Source organism: Ranitomeya variabilis, chromosome 5, assembly GCF_051348905.1.
Source record: "Ranitomeya variabilis isolate aRanVar5 chromosome 5, aRanVar5.hap1, whole genome shotgun sequence".
NCBI classification, from domain to species: domain Eukaryota; kingdom Metazoa; phylum Chordata; class Amphibia; order Anura; family Dendrobatidae; genus Ranitomeya; species Ranitomeya variabilis.
The window spans coordinates 642,617,915-642,636,567 of record NC_135236.1 but is presented as its reverse complement, the minus strand read 5'-3'; the positions used below and the strand labels follow the sequence as shown (position 1 = coordinate 642,636,567).

The 18,653-nt window shown below is 44.7% G+C and overlaps 2 protein-coding genes and 1 long non-coding RNA gene across 5 annotated transcripts; all 3 read right to left on the bottom strand.

Annotated features, from left to right (window-relative positions):
- Nucleotides 1-1,615: 1,615 nt before the first annotated feature.
- On the bottom strand, nucleotides 1,616-3,430 carry LOC143773989 (uncharacterized). 2 transcript variants are annotated; one of them, XR_013215449.1, is made up of 3 exons: nucleotides 3,157-3,430; nucleotides 2,262-2,906; nucleotides 1,616-2,167 (listed from the first exon to the last, which is right to left on the bottom strand). XR_013215449.1 is itself a non-coding variant. In XM_077261285.1 (2 exons), exons 1-2 carry the CDS (start codon nucleotides 3,224-3,226, stop codon nucleotides 2,350-2,352), a joined length of 627 nt encoding a protein of 208 aa, XP_077117400.1. In that variant the 5' UTR covers nucleotides 3,227-3,430; the 3' UTR covers nucleotides 1,616-2,349. The 2 variants fall into 2 exon arrangements, 1 of the variants encoding a protein (XP_077117400.1); XM_077261285.1 differs by having other exon boundaries at nucleotides 1,616-2,906.
- A 12,131-nt stretch (nucleotides 3,431-15,561) lies between these two features.
- LOC143773988 (uncharacterized) lies at nucleotides 15,562-16,367 on the bottom strand. The gene is made up of 3 exons (XR_013215448.1): nucleotides 16,279-16,367; nucleotides 16,029-16,173; nucleotides 15,562-15,937 (listed from the first exon to the last, which is right to left on the bottom strand). It is a non-coding gene; the product is annotated as an uncharacterized LOC143773988 (long non-coding RNA).
- A 30-nt stretch (nucleotides 16,368-16,397) lies between these two features.
- On the bottom strand, nucleotides 16,398-17,970 carry LOC143773987 (RING finger protein 11-like). Of its 2 annotated transcripts, XR_013215447.1 has the most exons (3): nucleotides 17,465-17,970; nucleotides 16,570-17,214; nucleotides 16,407-16,475 (listed from the first exon to the last, which is right to left on the bottom strand). XR_013215447.1 is itself a non-coding variant. In XM_077261284.1 (2 exons), exons 1-2 carry the CDS (start codon nucleotides 17,532-17,534, stop codon nucleotides 16,658-16,660), a joined length of 627 nt encoding a protein of 208 aa, XP_077117399.1. In that variant the 5' UTR covers nucleotides 17,535-17,970; the 3' UTR covers nucleotides 16,398-16,657. The 2 variants fall into 2 exon arrangements, 1 of the variants encoding a protein (XP_077117399.1); XM_077261284.1 differs by having other exon boundaries at nucleotides 16,398-17,214.
- Between the last annotated feature and the right edge of the window lie 683 nt (nucleotides 17,971-18,653).

Below are 18,653 nucleotides of genomic sequence, written 5' to 3'. Positions count from 1 at the left end.
ATACAGATATGAGCCCCATATGCTGTTGCTGCGATTAAAAAAATAAAAAATGACATACTCACCTCTCAGGCCCACGGCACTTGCTATACTAACCTTTCCCGTTCCACCGCCGACTGCCGCTGTGTCTTCCTCGTCCTCTGCACTGACTGTTCAGGCAGAGGGCGACACGCACTAAATGCGTCATCGCGCCCTCTGACCTGAGCGTCAGTGCAGAGGACGCAGAAGACACAGCGGCGCCGACGGTGGAACGGGGAGCAGGTGAATATCGCGCACTGCGTTATACTCACCTGCTCCTGGCGCGGTCCCTGCATTTCTGTTCCCTGGTGCCGGCAGCTTCTTCCTGTAGTAAGCGGTCACATGGTACCGCTCATTACAGTAATGAATATGCGGCTGCACCCCTATGGGAGTGGAGTCCATATTCATTACTGTAATGAGCGGTACCATGTGACCGCTCACTACAGGAACAAGCTGTCAGCGCCCGAAGAACAGACATGCAGGGACCACGCCAGGAGCAGGTGAGTATTATTAGACCTCTGCCACTCCCTCTCCCCTGCCGACCCCTGGGTATGACTCGAGTATAAGCCCAGAGGGGCAATTTCAGCCTAAAAAAATGGGCTGAAATTCTCGGCTTATACTTGAGTATATACGGTAGTTGGCAACTGAGTTAGCACTCTTGTCGTTTTTGGACATTTTTGAAGTAAAGTGAATGGGTATGAAGTTCAATTTTTTTCTCACTGTTTCACAACAAAACTCCTTCGGTCCACTCTCTTTCCTGCTCAAGGGATATTAACCCTTGCCCTCTAATGTGTGACACTGGACTAATTTGCTATTGTCTGCTTTACCGTCATTTTCTACAATACGATTGACCAATACTATTGAATATACTTTATTTTGTGTTTTGATGTAACCTTTCGTTGGATTTATTTTGTTTTTCTTACTTGTAGTAACTGATGAAGGTCTAATTTTGACCGAAACGTTTTCTGTTTACTTCCTTGTGAACAACATTAAATACTGTTATTGATCGTATCAAGTTCAGTGCCAAGTATTTGGACATATATTTATGGTGTGGGAACCTACTCTGGCACCTTCTATAGTTGTGCACACGTCACCTCATTATGGCAGCTAATATCATCGTGCCTGGAGGCACATGGCAGTGATGTCATACACCATGGTGGGCATACCGATGTCAGCTGCCAGCGCTTGAGCCGGCTGAAAAAGAGGACACTGCACATCATGGGAATTAGGGTGGTGGTGGTAAGAATTTATTTTTTTTTAGTCGAACAGAACAGAGCTTATTAGCCAGGAAGGGGCCCATGATGAGGCACATTACTCCAGGATGAGGGCACATTAGCCTGGAAGGAGGGAGACCAGGATGGGGCACAATACCCCAGAAGGGGCCCAGGATGGGACAAATAACTTGAGGAATGGGATTAGGATGGGACACATACTGCAGGAAGGGGACTAGGGGAACAGCTGATCACTTTGTGTCGCACCCAAATTGATCTGATGTTTCTGACCTATCCTAAGAATCGTCCATCAATATAAAGTACATAACCTCTTTAAGTGTGATCACTACCCCTATACCAACTAATGATAGATACCTCCCTCACTTATAATTATGTACTCTGAAAGTTATGTAACAAATTGTACAGTAAAAAGTCACAACCAGACATATTGATGGTAAATATTATTTAATTTTAGAAATTGTTTGCAATTAATAGAATTTATGGTAACATCCGAATCTGGAGCTTCAGCTGTTATCAGCATCACTGCACGTGATGGAATCGGTGACTCAATGAAGCAGATGAGGAATCTGTGGATCATTATGGAAATGATCTGTAACTTCTGCAGATTTCTGTGAAGAGAAGACACCAAGTTATTGCATCTCATCAGTAGATTCCTAATAAAAAGTAACTAAATATGAACTGGAGACTAAAAGAAAGAAATTCTAATATCTACTTACATGGAGTGCAGGTCGTTCTGATCTAATTCCTCAATGTTCTCCAGACTTGGATCATCCTTCTGTGAAAAGAACAATTATTTATATGTTACATGTGACATACATATCATGGGACAGAGGGAATGAGAGATGACTTACCGTCTGGTGTTTATGGGATGTTCATAGCCCTTCATGCTTGGTGAGATGTTGACCAAAGCTGATGTTAAACTAAGGAAAGACCAGAAATTCAGGAAAATTAAAAGTGATTTTTTTTTACAGCCTTCAAAGGAATGTAGTTTTAATGTATGCACAGGTCCCTTACCTGGGCTGGAATTCAGTATGGTCTCTTCCACTTTCTGCACCATGGACATAGCTTTCTTCCTGAAGCCTTGTGATTCCATTTTGGTGCTTCAGTGGAAGAACTGGTAACGGCACAGGGGGCACAGAGGGTTGTAGCGGAGCCATCTAGAAATACAACCCTGATGGAAGCTGTGGTCACATGGAAGGACTATGACCTGCTCTCCGATCTCATATTCGGTCATACAGATGACACATGACTGGGTCTCCTCCTCTGGGGTTACATCCCTTGTTGGGAGAATTATATTTACTCTGCTGCTAAGACGAATCAGCTGTCTCCCTGGCACAGATAGATTTGGTGCAGGTGGCGCCACCTGTGGCACTGGTGGTGTAATCACACCCACTTCCTGTTGTTGAATAGATGGGAGGGGACGGTCACCACCCCTGCTGCTCTCTCCTGTTGTTCTGGAGGGCTCCGCAGGGGCTGGCCTTAGAGGAGAGCGGCTTCTTTCTCTTCTCTCTTCCTGTCCCCTACGCCTTGGAGGATCTCGGATCGTTCTCCGTCTCCTCTCAGTGACAGCGTTGCTGTCTCTCTGATGTCCATCACTGGTAGAAGGTCTTTCCTGATCTCTTTGATGAGACCGTAACCTATGGACAATTATGGCCTGACCTATAAATGAATGAGAATTTATCAGAATTTTTCCCAATGTTAGCAAACACTTTTGGGCTGTAGTGATGGATCGATCTGCTGCTGTGGTGTTTAGGGAAAGGGGAACCCTTCAAAGAATTGACATTATTTTGGACTTAGTAAACCTGCACTGTCTGTTCTGAAATGTGACCCATCATACCCCAGGTATATTTCCTCCCAAGAGAGCCCTATAGGGTGGGAATATTGTCTGTCTCCCCCAAATATCACTTACCTTGGTTTTCTGGTCGGCGCAGCCATGCCTCATTGTCGGCAATCAGCTGACGCAGCTCCCGGGCACTCATGACTAAGTTACCTGAAGCTGGCTGATCGAATATTGGAGAACTGAGCTCTCCGGTGGCACCGGTGTTATTGTGCTCTGATCAAAGATCAAAAAGAATCAATGGAAGTAATCACCAGATGTGTAACACAAACTAGTTCGCTCTTCCACAGCCAAAGTGAAGTGTCCGCAAAAGCATCAACTCTAGAAATGGCGCTGATGTCACAGCGCTCGGACAGTACATACCCTCAGGACATTCCATGAGGCCATTATGACATCATAATTCTGAGTGACCCCCTAGTCCTGAGCATAATATTGTGACATCAGAGCAGCTGGGCCGCCATGTTTGCCGCCAACTGGTGAATGAGGCAGAGAATGGGGAACAGAAATATCCCATCTGTTTAATATAGTAGAAATGTATATACCTGGGTTGGAAAAGATTGATAAATCAGTTTTCTCGTTGTTTGTAAATAGTGGATTTTATAAACAGATTATATCCTCTGCTGTAAATTATAAGAATGTAATGTTTTTCTTTATCATTTATTGTTGTGGGTGATACATTATTGCTAAATAATACACAACTCAGCAGCTGCCTACCGGACTGTCAGGGAAATGATTACCGTAGGTTATAAATAACTGAAAATAAAATAAATAATAGAGGCTAAAACATACAAATACTTATAATAAAAAATACAAAAAAAGACTTCCGTTTTTTTAGTTTTTTGTACCACCGTGGCCATATTACATGACACACATGTGTCCATATCACTCAGTTATCTCACATCCACAAAAGTATGTATTACAACAGGACCAGGCAGGTTTCTTCCTATCTGGCAAATTCCCTGTGGACACCTCGGGTGGGCTGGTCAGTGGGACACTTTCACAGGGAGATGGTGAAATTACCCTCCCAAAGACCTGAATTGATTTATTTCTGCTATGATTTCCATTACTTTAATTTTTCTTTTTTGCATTTTCAGTTTTCCCTTCCTTCCTAAAATCCACAACTTTTTATTTTTCAACAACTTTTTTATTTTTCCATCCACCTTCCATTTTACATAGCAACAAAGTAACATAGTAACATAGTTAGCAAGGCCGAAAAAAGACATTTGTCCATCCAGTTCAGCCTATATTCGGTCAGAATAAATCCCCAGATCTACGTCCTTCTAAAGAACCTAATAACTGTAAGATACAATATTGTTCTGCTCCAGGAAGACATCCAGGCCTCTCTTGAACCACTCGACTAAGTTCACCATCACCACCTCCTCAGGCAAGGAATTCCAGATTCTCACTGCCCTAACAGTAAAGAATCCTCTATGTTGGTGGAAAAACCTTCTCTCCTCCAGAATCAGAGAATGCCCCCTTGTGACCGTCACCTTCCTTGGTATAAACAGATCCTCGGAGAGATATTTGTATTGTCCCCTTATATACTACCCCCCCCAGGCGTTTGAAACTAAAAGAGCCACCTTGTGCAGCAGTAATGCTGCACTCTGACAAGGTGGCTCTTTTAGTTATTGGTGCTGTAACTGCAGAAATAATCCGTTTTGTAATTTGTCCTAAATACCTTTCTTCAGTCCTGGAGGCAGGCCTTTCCCCCCTGCTGCAGACGCCACACAGCCGACACTCAAGTCTTCTTGGCGCCGGGCGCCTCCTCCTCATCGCTGTTTTGAAATGAGCCGGCGCCTGCGCTCTTTTCTCCTGCCTTGGGCAGGCGCAGTGAGCGCTGCCCGTCCTCTGTCCTCATATGCAGTCTAGCTGACTGCGCCTGTGCGGCCGCCCTGCCTGTGAATCCCAGCCCCGCAATGTCTTCTGATTTATTCACACTGCGGGGCAGGGATTCACAGACAGGGCGGCCGCACAGGCGCAGTCAGCTAGACTGCATATGAGGACAGAGGACGGGCAGCGCTCACTGTGCCTGCCCAAGGCAGGAGAAAAGAGCGCAGGCGCCGGCTGATTTCAAAACAGCAGTGAGGAGGCGGCGCCCAGTGCCAAGAAGACTTGAGTGACGGCTGTGTGGCATCTGCAGCAGGGGGGGAAAGGCCTGCCTCCAGGACTGAAGAAAGGTATTTAGGACAAATTACAAAACGGATTATTTCTGCAGTTACAGCACCTAGAACTAAAAGAGCCACTTTGTCAGAGTGCAGCATTACTGCTGCACAAGGTGGCTCTTTTAGTTTTAAACGCCTGGGGGGGGGGTGACAAGTTCCCTTTAAGTCCATCTAGTTCAACCCATAGCCTAACCTAACATGCCCTAACATGTTGATCCAGAGGAAGGCAAAAAAAAACCTCATGTGGCAAAGAGTAAGCTCCACATTGGGGAAATAAATTCCTTCCCGACTCCACATACGGCAATCAGACTAGTTCCCTGGATCAACACCCTAAGGCTATGTGCACACTTTGCGGTGTGCTCTGCGGGTTCTCCCGCAGCGGATTTGATAAATCTGCAGGGCAAAACCGCTGCGGTTATCCCTGCAGATTTATCGCAGTTTGTCTTCCAGTTTCCGCTGCGGGTTTTACTCCTATACTATTGATGTTGCATATGCAGCAATATGCAGCATCAATAGTAATGTTAAAAATAATTAAAAATGGTTATATACTCACCCTCTGACGTCCGATCTCCTCGGCGCTGCACGCGGCGATCCGGTTCCAAAGATGCTGTGCGAGAAGGACCTTCGTGGCGTCACGGCCATGTGACCGCGACGTCACCGCAGGTCCTGGTCGCACACCAACCCTGATACCGGACGGTCACGTGCAGCGCTGAGAGGTGAGTATATCATTATTTTTTATTTTAATACTTTTTTTTTTTTACACTAATATGGTTCCCAGGGCCTGGAGGAGAGTCTCCTCTCCTCCACCCGGGGTACCATCTGCACATGATCCGCTTACTTCCCGCATCGTGAGCACAGCCCCATGCGGGAAGTTAGCGGATCAATGCATTCCTATGGGTGCAGAATCGCAGAGATTCTGCACAAAGAAGTGACATGCTGCGGAATGTAAACCGCTGTGTTTCTGCGCGGTTTTTCCCGCAGCATGTGCACAGCGGATTGCTGTTTCCATAGGGTTTACATGTAAATGTAAACGCTATGGAAACTGCTGCGGACCCGCAGCATCAAAATCGCCGCGGATCCGCGGTAAAACCCACAAAGTGTGAACATGGCCTTTCTCTGGCTTGGGGAGGGCCTTTTATAGCCTCTGTGGGGCCTTGCTCCTTGTCAGTTATACTTTCGCCCTCGGCTGAGTTACTTGACCCCTGTGTGCCTGTGTTCTTGTATGATCTTTTGGTTTTGACCCGGTCCATTTTTCTGTTGTGGTTTTGTCTGCTGATTTGTCTGGTTCCTGACTCCTGCTTGTTTTGAGACTACCCTTTCTGCCTGTCCCTTCGGTACTGTTATTCGCCTCTCTCGGTTTTTGACACATCGGCCTGGCCCTGACTACTCTCCCCGCTTCTGGCGCTCACACCCGGCAGTCATTAACTCACTTGGTCTCTCTGTGTTCCTGGTGGCCTCCGCCGTGTCCCGCTATCATCTCCAGGTACCTGACAGATGGCTCCACCCCGGTCCCTTCCCCTTGCAGTCAGATGCCGTAGGTCATGTACATTGGCAGTTGCGTGCCGTCCCGGACGCCGTGAGTTCCACTTGCCACAGAAGACTTACTCTCCAGGGGGTATCAGGTACGCGGCTGCTGACGCATCTATTTTTTCTGAGAAACCTCTGCTTCTGGTGCACCTAGTAGATATCTTTCTGTGTCAAGCAACATAGTGATAAGGTCAGTAGCTTTAGAAATAATTATATGCACATGCACTTTATATTGGAAAGCTGCTGAACCTTTGACATGTAAATTTTGAAGTAGGATGTGCAATATTTATTATTATTTTCTCTTCCCTTTTTTTGTTTTCTTTGTTATATCTATCTATACAAGAAAGTTTTGCTTGTGATGTTGACCTTAAATAGGATTTAATAATCATTCCATCAATAATATCGTGTCACTTTGTTTGTGTTCCCTTGCTTGGATTTTTAACATTTTTTAGTATATTTTTTAGTAATTTTGAAATAAAAATGTATGTTTTTAATACATTTTTCTGCAATGGATCCTCATTTCCCTAGAATATTTTTTTAGGGTTTTGGTATTATCATATGGTTATGTAGAGGAAATTATTGCCTCAAAAATAAGTGATTCAAAAATAAGTGATTTAAGACTGTATTTATAAAAGTGACAGTGACATGACACCCTCAAACCATTCCAGCAGCATCTGAATTCCAATATGACGCTTCTTGCCTTCTGAGCTTTGCACTGTGCCTCAAAAGTAGATTTCAACGGCATATGGGGTATTCTTGTACTCAGAACTTAGGAGAAATTGCTCAACAAATTGTATGGCCTATTTTCCTCCTGTTACCCTTGTGAAAATGAAAAACTTGGGACCGAACCAACTTTTTTTGTGGGATTTTTTTTCATTTTCATAGTTCAATGTTATAAACTTCTACGAAGCACCTGGGGGTTCAAAGTGCTCATCACACATGTAGACACAATCCTTGAGGGGTCTAATTTCTAAAATGGGGTCGCTTGGGTTTGTCCACTGTTTAGGCACAGCAGGGATTCTCCAAACCTGACATGGCATCCGCTAACGATTCCAGTAAGTTTTGCGTTCAAAAAGTCAATGGCGCATTTTTTTAGAATGGTGTCACTTTTGGGTATTTTCTGTCATATAGGCCCCTCAAATTTTTAAGGGGTCCAACACTATCATTTTTCAGTTTCTTACTATTTACGCAGTTAAAGAATATTTTGGGATTATTTTTACTGTCTGTGGCAATGAGTCTTTCTGTTCTCAATTTTTGCTGCCTTTGCCCCATATAATGCTGCACATGGCCTCATAAGAAGCTTAATACAGATATTTGCCCCACATAATGCTGCACATGGCCCCATAAGATGCTCCATACAGATATTTGCCCCATATAATGCTGCACATGGCCCCATAAGATGCTCCATACAGATATGAGCCCCATATGCTGTTGCTGCGATTAAAAAAATAAAAAATGACATACTCACCTCTCAGGCCCACGGCACTTGCTATACTAACCTTTCCCGTTCCACCGCCGACTGCCGCTGTGTCTTCCTCGTCCTCTGCACTGACTGTTCAGGCAGAGGGCGACACGCACTAAATGCGTCATCGCGCCCTCTGACCTGAGCGTCAGTGCAGAGGACGCAGAAGACACAGCGGCGCCGACGGTGGAACGGGGAGCAGGTGAATATCGCGCACTGCGTTATACTCACCTGCTCCTGGCGCGGTCCCTGCATTTCTGTTCCCTGGTGCCGGCAGCTTCTTCCTGTAGTAAGCGGTCACATGGTACCGCTCATTACAGTAATGAATATGCGGCTGCACCCCTATGGGAGTGGAGTCCATATTCATTACTGTAATGAGCGGTACCATGTGACCGCTCACTACAGGAACAAGCTGTCAGCGCCCGAAGAACAGACATGCAGGGACCACGCCAGGAGCAGGTGAGTATTATTAGACCTCTGCCACTCCCTCTCCCCTGCCGATCCCTGGGTATGACTCGAGTATAAGCCCAGAGGGGCAATTTCAGCCTAAAAAAATGGGCTGAAATTCTCGGCTTATACTTGAGTATATACGGTAGTTGGCAACTGAGTTAGCACTCTTGTCGTTTTTGGACATTTTTGAAGTAAAGTGAATGGGTATGAAGTTCAATTTTTTTCTCACTGTTTCACAACAAAACTCCTTCGGTCCACTCTCTTTCCTGCTCAAGGGATATTAACCCTTGCACTCTAATGTGTGACACTGGACTAATTTGCTATTGTCTGCTTTACCGTCATTTTATACAATACGATTGACCAATACTATTGAATATACTTTATTTTGTGTTTTGATGTAACCTTTCGTTGGATTTATTTTGTTTTTCTTACTTGTAGTAACTGATGAAGGTCTAATTTTGACCGAAACGTTTTCTGTTTACTTCCTTGTGAACAACATTAAATACTGTTATTTATCGTATCAAGTTCAGTGCCAAGTTTTTGGACATATATTTATGGTGTGGGAACCTACTCTGGCACCTTCTATAGTTGTGCACACGTCACCTCATTATGGCAGCTGTTATGGTTCTCAATGGCAAGAGAACATAGCCCAGCATACATAGGAACTAGCTCTTGGAAGGATGGAAACTTAAACTGACCATGAACTAAACCTGCCGCACAACTAACAGTAGCCGGGTAGCGTAGCCTGCGTTTTATCCCTAGACGCCCAGCGCCGGCCGGAGGACTAACTAATCCTGGCAGAGGAAAATATAGTCCTGGCTCACCTCTAGAGAAATTTCCCCGAAAGGCAGACAGAGGCCCCCACATATATTGGCGGTGATTTAAGATGAAAATGACAAACGTAGTATGAAAATAGGTTTAGCAAAATCGAGGTCCGCTTACTAGATAGCTGGAAGACAGAAAGGGTACTTTCATGGTCAGCTGAAAACCCTATCAATACACCATCCTGAAATTACTTTAAGACTCTAGTATTAACTCATAACATCAGAGTGGCAATTTCAGATCACAAGAGCTTTCCAGACACAGAAACGAAACTGCAGCTGTGAACTGGAACAAAATGCAAAAAACAAACAAGGACAAAAGTCCGACTTAGCTGGAAGTTGTCTGGTAGCAGGAACATGCACAGAAAGGCTTCTGATTACAATGTTGACCGGCATGGAAGTGACAGAGGAGCAAGGTTAAATAGCGACTCCCACATCCTGATGGGAACAGGTGAACAGAGGGGATGATGCACACCAGTTCAATTCCACCAGTGGCCACCGGGGGAGCCCAAAATCCAATTTCACAACAGTACCCCCCCCTCAAGGAGGGGGCACCGAACCCTCACCAGAACCACCAGGGCGATCAGGATGAGCCCTATGAAAGGCACGGACCAGATCGGAGGCATGAACATCAGAGGCAGTCACCCAAGAATTATCCTCCTGACCGTATCCCTTCCATTTGACCAGATACTGGAGTTTCCGTCTGGAAACACGGGAGTCCAAGATTTTTTCCACAACGTACTCCAACTCGCCCTCAACCAACACCGGAGCAGGAGGCTCAACGGAAGGCACAACCAGTACCTCATACCTGCGCAACAATGACCGATGAAAAACATTATGAATAGAAAAAGATGCAGGGAGGTCCAAACGGAAGGACACAGGGTTAAGAATCTCCAATATCTTGTACGGGCCGATGAACCGAGGCTTAAACTTAGGAGAAGAAACCCTCATAGGGACAAAACGAGAAGACAACCACACCAAGTCCCCGACACAAAGCCGAGGACCAACCCGACGCCGGCGGTTGGCAAAAAGCTGAGTCTTCTCCTGGGACAACTTCAAATTGTCCACCACCTGCCCCCAAATCTGATGCAACCTCTCCACCACAGCATCCACTCCAGGACAATCCGAAGATTCCACCTGACCGGAGGAAAATCGAGGATGAAACCCCGAATTACAGAAAAAAGGAGACACCAAGGTGGCAGAGCTGGCCCGATTATTGAGGGCAAACTCCGCTAAAGGCAAAAAAGCAACCCAATCATCCTGATCTGCAGACACAAAACACCTCAAATATGTCTCCAAAGTCTGATTCGTCCGCTCGGTCTGGCCATTAGTCTGAGGATGGAAAGCAGACGAGAAAGACAAATCTATGCCCATCCTAGCACAGAATGCCCGCCAAAATCTAGACACGAATTGGGTTCCTCTGTCAGAAACGATATTCTCCGGAATACCATGCAAACGAACCACATTTTGAAAAAACAGAGGAACCAACTCGGAAGAAGAAGGCAACTTAGGCAGGGGAACCAAATGGACCATCTTAGAGAAACGGTCACACACCACCCAGATGACAGACATCTTCTGAGAAACAGGAAGATCCGAAATAAAATCCATCGAGATGTGCGTCCAAGGCCTCTTCGGGATAGGCAAGGGCAACAACAATCCACTAGCCCGAGAACAACAAGGCTTGGCCCGAGCACAAACGTCACAAGACTGCACAAAGCCTCGTACATCTCGTGACAGGGAAGGCCACCAGAAGGACCTTGCCACCAAATCCCTGGTACCAAAGATTCCAGGATGACCTGCCAACGCAGAAGAATGAACCTCAGAAATGACTTTACTGGTCCAATCATCAGGAACAAACAGTCTACCAGGTGGGCAACGATCAGGTCTATCCGCCTGAAAATCCTGCAAGGCCCGCCGCAGGTCTGGAGAAACGGCAGACAATATCACTCCATCCTTAAGGATACCTGTAGGTTCAGAATTACCAGGGGAGTCAGGCTCAAAACTCCTAGAAAGGGCATCCGCCTTAACATTCTTAGAACCCGGTAGGTATGACACCACAAAATTAAACCGAGAGAAAAACAACGACCAGCGCGCCTGTCTAGGATTCAGGCGTCTGGCGGACTCAAGATAAATCAAATTCTTGTGGTCGGTCAATACCACCACCTGATGTCTAGCCCCCTCAAGCCAATGACGCCACTCCTCAAAAGCCCACTTCATGGCCAAAAGCTCCCGATTCCCAATATCATAATTCCGCTCGGCGGGCGAAAATTTACAAGAAAAAAAAGCACAAGGTTTCATCACGGAGCAGTCGGAACTTCTTTGCGACAAAACCGCCCCAGCTCCGATTTCAGAAGCGTCGACCTCAACCTGAAAAGGAAGAGCAACATCAGGCTGACGCAACACAGGGGCGGAAGAAAAGCGGCGCTTAAGCTCCCGAAAGGCCTCCACAGCAGCAGGGGACCAATCAGCAACATCAGCACCCTTCTTAGTCAAATCAGTCAATGGTTTAACAACATCAGAAAAACCAGCAATAAATCGACGATAAAAGTTAGCAAAGCCCAAAAATTTCTGAAGACTCTTAAGAGAAGAGGGTTGCGTCCAATCACAAATAGCCCGAACCTTGACAGGATCCATCTCGATGGAAGAGGGGGAAAAAATGTATCCCAAGAAGGAAATCTTTTGAACCCCAAAAACGCACTTAGAACCCTTCACACACAAAGAATTAGACCGCAAAACCTGAAAAACCCTCCTGACCTGCTGGACATGAGAGTCCCAGTCATCCGAAAAAATCAGAATATCATCCAGATACACGATCATAAATTTATCCAAATAATCACGGAAAATGTCATGCATAAAGGACTGAAAGACTGAAGGGGCATTTGAAAGGCCAAAAGGCATCACCAAATACTCAAAGTGGCCCTCGGGCGTATTAAATGCGGTTTTCCACTCATCCCCCTGCTTAATTCGCACCAAATTATACGCCCCACGGAGATCTATCTTAGAGAACCACTTGGCCCCCTTTATGCGAGCAAACAAATCAGTCAGCAGTGGCAACGGATATTGATATTTAACCGTGATTTTATTCAAAAGCCGATAATCAATACACGGCCTCAAAGAGCCATCTTTCTTAGACACAAAGAAAAAACCGGCTCCTAAGGGAGATGACGAAGGACGAATATGTCCCTTTTCCAAGGACTCCTTTATATATTCTCGCATAGCAGCATGTTCAGGCACAGACAGATTAAATAAACGACCCTTAGGGTATTTACTACGCGGAATCAAATCTATGGCACAATCGCACTCCCGGTGCGGAGGTAATGAACCAAGCTTAGGTTCTTCAAAAACGTCACGATAGTCAGACAAGAATTCAGGAATCTCAGAGGGAATAGATGACGAAATGGAAACCAAAGGTACGTCCCCATGCATCCCCTTACATCCCCAGCTTAACACAGACATAGCGTTCCAGTCGAGGACTGGGTTATGAGATTGCAGCCATGGCAATCCAAGCACCAATACATCATGTAGATTATACAGCACAAGAAAGCGAATAATCTCCTGATGATCCGGATTAATTCGCATAGTTATTTGTGTCCAGTATTGTGATTTATTACTAGCCAATGGGGTGGAGTCAATCCCCTTCAGAGGTATAGGAGTTTCAAGAGGCTCTAAATCATACCCACAGCGTTTGGCAAAGGACCAATCCATAAGACTCAAAGCGGCGCCAGAGTCGACATAGGCATCCGCGGTAATAGATGATAAAGAACAAATCAGGGTCACAGATAGAATAAACTTAGACTGAAAAGTGCCAATTGAAACTGACTTATCAAGCTTCTTAGTACGCTTAGAGCATGCTGATATAACATGAGTTGAATCACCACAATAAAAGCACAACCCATTTTTTCGTCTAAAATTCTGCCGTTCGCTTCTGGACAGAATTCTATCACATTGCATATTCTCTGGCGTCTTCTCAGTAGACACCGCCAAATGGTGCACAGGTTTGCGCTCCCGCAGACGTCTATCGATCTGGATAGCCATTGTCATGGACTCATTCAGACCCGCAGGCACAGGGAACCCCACCATAACATCCTTAACGGCATCAGAGAGACCCTCTCTGAAATTCGCCGCCAGGGCGCACTCATTCCACTGAGTAAGCACAGACCATTTACGGAATTTTTGGCAGTATATTTCAACTTCATCTTGCCCCTGAGATAGGGACATCAAGGCTTTTTCCACCTGAAGCTCTAAATGAGGTTCCTCATAAAGCAACCCCAAGGCCAGAAAAAACGCATCCACATTGAGCAACGCAGGATCCCCTGGAGCCAATGCAAAAGCCCAATCTTGAGGGTCGCCCCGGAGCAAGGAAATCACAATCCTGACCTGCTGAGCAGGATCTCCAGCAGAGCGAGATTTCAGGGACAAAAACAACTTGCAATTATTTTTGAAATTTTGAAAGCAAGATCTATTCCCCGAGAAAAATTCAGGCAAAGGAATTCTAGGTTCAGATATAGGAACATGAACAACAAAATCTTGTAAATTTTGAACTTTCGTGGTGAGATTATTCAAACCTGCAGCTAAACTCTGAATATCCATTTTAAACAGGTGAACACAGAGCCATTCCAGGATTAGAAGGAGAGAGAGAGAGGAAGGCTGCAATATAGGCAGACTTGCAAGTGATTCAATTGAAAGCACACTCAGAACTGAAGGAAAAAAAAAAAAAAAAAAAATTTTTTAGCAGACTTCTTTTTTCTCTCCTTTCTCTGCCAATTAATTTAACCCTTTGTGGCCGGTCAAACTGTTATGGTTCTCAATGGCAAGAGAACATAGCCCAGCATACATAGGAACTAGCTCTTGGAAGGATGGAAACTTAAACTGACCATGAACTAAACCTGCCGCACAACTAACAGTAGCCGGGTAGCGTAGCCTGCGTTTTATCCCTAGACGCCCAGCGCCGGCCGGAGGACTAACTAATCCTGGCAGAGGAAAATATAGTCCTGGCTCACCTCTAGAGAAATTTCCCCGAAAGGCAGACAGAGGCCCCCACATATATTGGCGGTGATTTAAGATGAAAATGACAAACGTAGTATGAAAATAGGTTTAGCAAAATCGAGGTCCGCTTACTAGATAGCTGGAAGACAGAAAGGGTACTTTCATGGTCAGCTGAAAACCCTATCAATACACCATCCTGAAATTACTTTAAGACTCTAGTATTAACTCATAACATCAGAGTGGCAATTTCAGATCACAAGAGCTTTCCAGACACAGAAACGAAACTGCAGCTGTGAACTGGAACAAAATGCAAAAAACAAACAAGGACGAAAGTCCGACTTAGCTGGAAGTTGTCTGGTAGCAGGAACATGCACAGAAAGGCTTCTGATTACAATGTTGACCGGCATGGAAGTGACAGAGGAGCAAGGTTAAATAGCGACTCCCACATCCTGATGGGAACAGGTGAACAGAGGGGATGATGCACACAAGTTCAATTCCACCAGTGGCCACCGGGGGAGCCCAAAATCCAATTTCACAACAGGCAGCTAATATCATCGTGCCTGGAGGCACATGGCAGTGATGTCATACACCATGGTGGGCATACCGATGTCAGCTGCCAGCGCTTGAGCCGGCTGAAAAAGAGGACATTGCACATCATAGGAATTAGGGTGGTGGTGGTAAGAATTTATTTTTTTTTAGTCGAACAGAACAGAGCTTATCAGCCAGGAAGGGGCCCATGATGAGGCACATTACTCCAGGATGAGGGCACATTAGCCTGGAAGGAGGGAGACCAGGATGGGGCACAATACCCCAGAAGGGGCCCAGGATGGGGCAAATAACTTGAGGAATGGGATTAGGATGGGACACATACTGCAGGAAGGGGACTAGGGGAACAGCTGATCACTTTGTGTCGCACCCAAATTGATCTGATGTTTCTGACCTATCCTAAGAATAGGCCATCAATATAAAGTACATAACCTCTTTAAGTGTGATCACTACCCCTATACCAACTAATGATAGATACCTCCCTCACTTATAATTATGTACTCTGAAAGTTATGTAACAAATTGTACAGTAAAAAGTCACAACCAGACATATTGATGGTAAATATTATTTAATTTTAGAAATTGTTTGCAATTAATAGAATTTATGGTAACATCCGAATCTGGAGCTTCAGCTGTTATCAGCATCACTGCACGTGATGGAATCGGTGACTCAATGAAGCAGATGAGGAATCTGTGGATCATTATGGAAATGATCTGTAACTTCTGCAGATTTCTGTGAAGAGAAGAGACCAAGTTATTGCATCACATCAGTAGATTCCTAATAAAAAGTAACTAAATATGAGCTGGAGACTAAAAGAAAGAAATTCTAATATCTACTTACATGGAGTGCAGGTCGTTCTGATCTAATTCCTCAATGTTCTCCAGACTTGGATCTTCCTTCTATAAAAAGGAAAAAACAACAATTAATTCTATATTGCATGTAATGTGATCATTATTGGGTGCAGAGAGAAGAGGGAATGAGGTAACTTACCATTAGCTGTTTTGGGATTTCCATGTTCACAAAACCCTTCATGCCTGGTGAGATATTGACCAAAGCTGATGGCAAACTAAAGAGAGACCAGAACAGCGGGAAGATAAAGGTGATTTTTTCCCAGGCTGCAAAATAATACACATTTCTGTGAAGAGAAAATGACAAATTATTACATGACAGCAATAGATTCCCAGTAAAAAGTTAATAATCTGTGGAAAATAAAAGAAAACAAATTCTAATATCTACTTACATGGAGTGCAGGTCGTTCTGATCTAATTCCTCAATGTTCTCCAGACTTGGATCATCCTTCTGTGAAAAGAACAATTATTTATATGTGACATACATATCATGGGACAGAGGGAATGAGAGATGACTTACCGTCTGGTGTTTATGGGATGTTCATAGCCCTTCATGCTTGGTGAGATGTTGACCAAAGCTGATGTTAAACTAAGGAAAGACCAGAAATTCAGGAAAATTAAAAGTGATTTTTTTTTACAGCCTTCAAAGGAATGTAGTTTTAATGTATGCACAGGTCCCTTACCTGGGCTGGAATTCAGTATGGTCTCTTCCACTTTCTGCACCATGGACATAGCTTTCTTCCTGAAGCCTTGTGATTCCATTTTGGTGCTTCAGTGGAAGAACTGGTAACGGCACAGGGGGCACAGAGGGTTGTAGTGGAGCCACCTAGAAATACAATCCTGATGGAAGCTGTGGTCACATGGAAGGACTATGACCTGCTCTCCGATCTCATATTCGGTCATACAGATGACACATGACTGGGTCTCCTCCTCTGGGGTTACATCCCTTGTTGGGAGAATTATATTTACTCTGCTGCTAAGACGAATCAGCTGTCTCCCTGGCACAGATAGATTTGGTGCAGGTGGCGCCACCTGTGGCACTGGTGGTGTAATCACACCCACTTCCTGTTGTTGAATAGATGGGAGGGGACGGTCACCACCCCTGCTGCTCTCTCCTGTTGTTCTGGAGGGCTCCGCAGGGGCTGGCCTTAGAGGAGAGCGGCTTCTTTCTCTTCTCTCTTCCTGTCCCCTACGCCTTGGAGGATCTCGGATCGTTCTCCGTCTCCTCTCAGTGACAGCGTTGCTGTCTCTCTGATGTCCATCACTGGTAGAAGGTCTTTCCTGATCTCTTTGATGAGACCGTAACCTATGGACAATTATGGCCTGACCTATAAATGAATGAGAATTTATCAGAATTTTTCCCAATGTTAGCAAACACTTTTGGGCTGTAGTGATGGATCGATCTGCTGCTGTGGTGTTTAGGGAAAGGGGAACCCTTCAAAGAATTGACATTATTTTGGACTTAGTAAACCTGCACTGTCTGTTCTGAAATGTGACCCATCATACCCCAGGTATATTTCCTCCCAAGAGAGCCCTATAGGGTGGGAATATTGTCTGTCTCCCCTAAATATCACTTACCTTGGTTTTCTGGTCGGCGCAGCCATGCCTCATTGTCGGCAATCAGCTGACGCAGCTCCCGGGCACTCATGACTAAGTTACCTGAAGCTGGCTGATCGAATATTGGAGAACTGAGCTCTCCGGTGGCACCGGTGTTATTGTGCTCTGATCAAAGATCAAAAAGAATCAATGGAAGTAATCACCAGATGTGTAACACAAACTAGTTCGCTCTTCCACAGCCAAAGTGAAGTGTCCGCAAAAGCATCAACTCTAGAAATGGCGCTGATGTCACAGCGCTCGGACAGTACATACCCTCAGCACATTCCATGAGGCCATTATGACATCATAATTCTGAGTGACCCCCTAGTCCTGAGCATAATATTGTGACATCAGAGCAGCTGGGCCGCCATGTTTGCCGCCAACTGGTGAATGAGGCAGAGAATGGGGAACAGAAATATCCCATCTGTTTAATATAGTAGAAATGTATATATCTGGGTTGGAAAAGATTGATAAATCAGTTTTCTCGTTGTTTGTAAATAGTGGATTTTATAAACAGATTATATCCTCTGCTGTAAATTATCAGAATGTCATGTTTTTCTTTATCATTTATTGTTGTGGGTGATACATTATTGCTAAATAATACACAACTCAGCAGCTGCCTACCGGACTGTCAGGGAAATGATTACCGTAGGTTATAAATAAGTGAAAATAAAATAAATAATAGAGGTAAAACATACAAATAATTATAATAAAAAATACAAAAAAGACTTCCGTTTTTTTAGTTTTCTGTACCACCGTGGCCCATATTACATGACATACATGTGTCCATATCACTCAGTTATCTCACATCCACAAAAGTATGTATTACAACAGGGCCAGGCAGGTTTCTTCCTATCTGGTGAATTCCCTGTGGACACCTCGGGTGGGCTGGTCAGTGGGACACATGCCTGATGCAGAGTTACAGAGGGAGATGGTGACATTACCCTCCCAAAAACCTGAACCGATTTATCTTCTTAAAACCTCATTCAGACATCCGTGATTTTTCTCATATATAAAAACATAGAGATTGAGGTTTTAGCAGAAGAAATATTTAAATATTTATTTCTGCCATGATTTCCATTACTTTAATTTTTCTTTTTTGCATTTTCAGTTTTCCCTTCCTTCCTAAAATCCACAACTTTTTATTTTTCAACAACTTTTTTATTTTTCC

Excerpts from the sequence above, each read along its gene's own strand:
- LOC143773989 (XM_077261285.1), bottom strand. The coding sequence starts at position 3,226 with ATGAGTGCCCGGGAGCTGCGTCAGCTGATTGCCGACAATGAGGCATGG. Across the intron at positions 2,907-3,156 it reads GCGCCGACCAGAAAACCAAG|GTCAGGCCATAATTGTCCAT; the intron begins GTAAGTGATATT and ends ATTCATTTATAG.
- LOC143773987 (XM_077261284.1), bottom strand. The coding sequence starts at position 17,534 with ATGAGTGCCCGGGAGCTGCGTCAGCTGATTGCCGACAATGAGGCATGG. Across the intron at positions 17,215-17,464 it reads GCGCCGACCAGAAAACCAAG|GTCAGGCCATAATTGTCCAT; the intron begins GTAAGTGATATT and ends ATTCATTTATAG.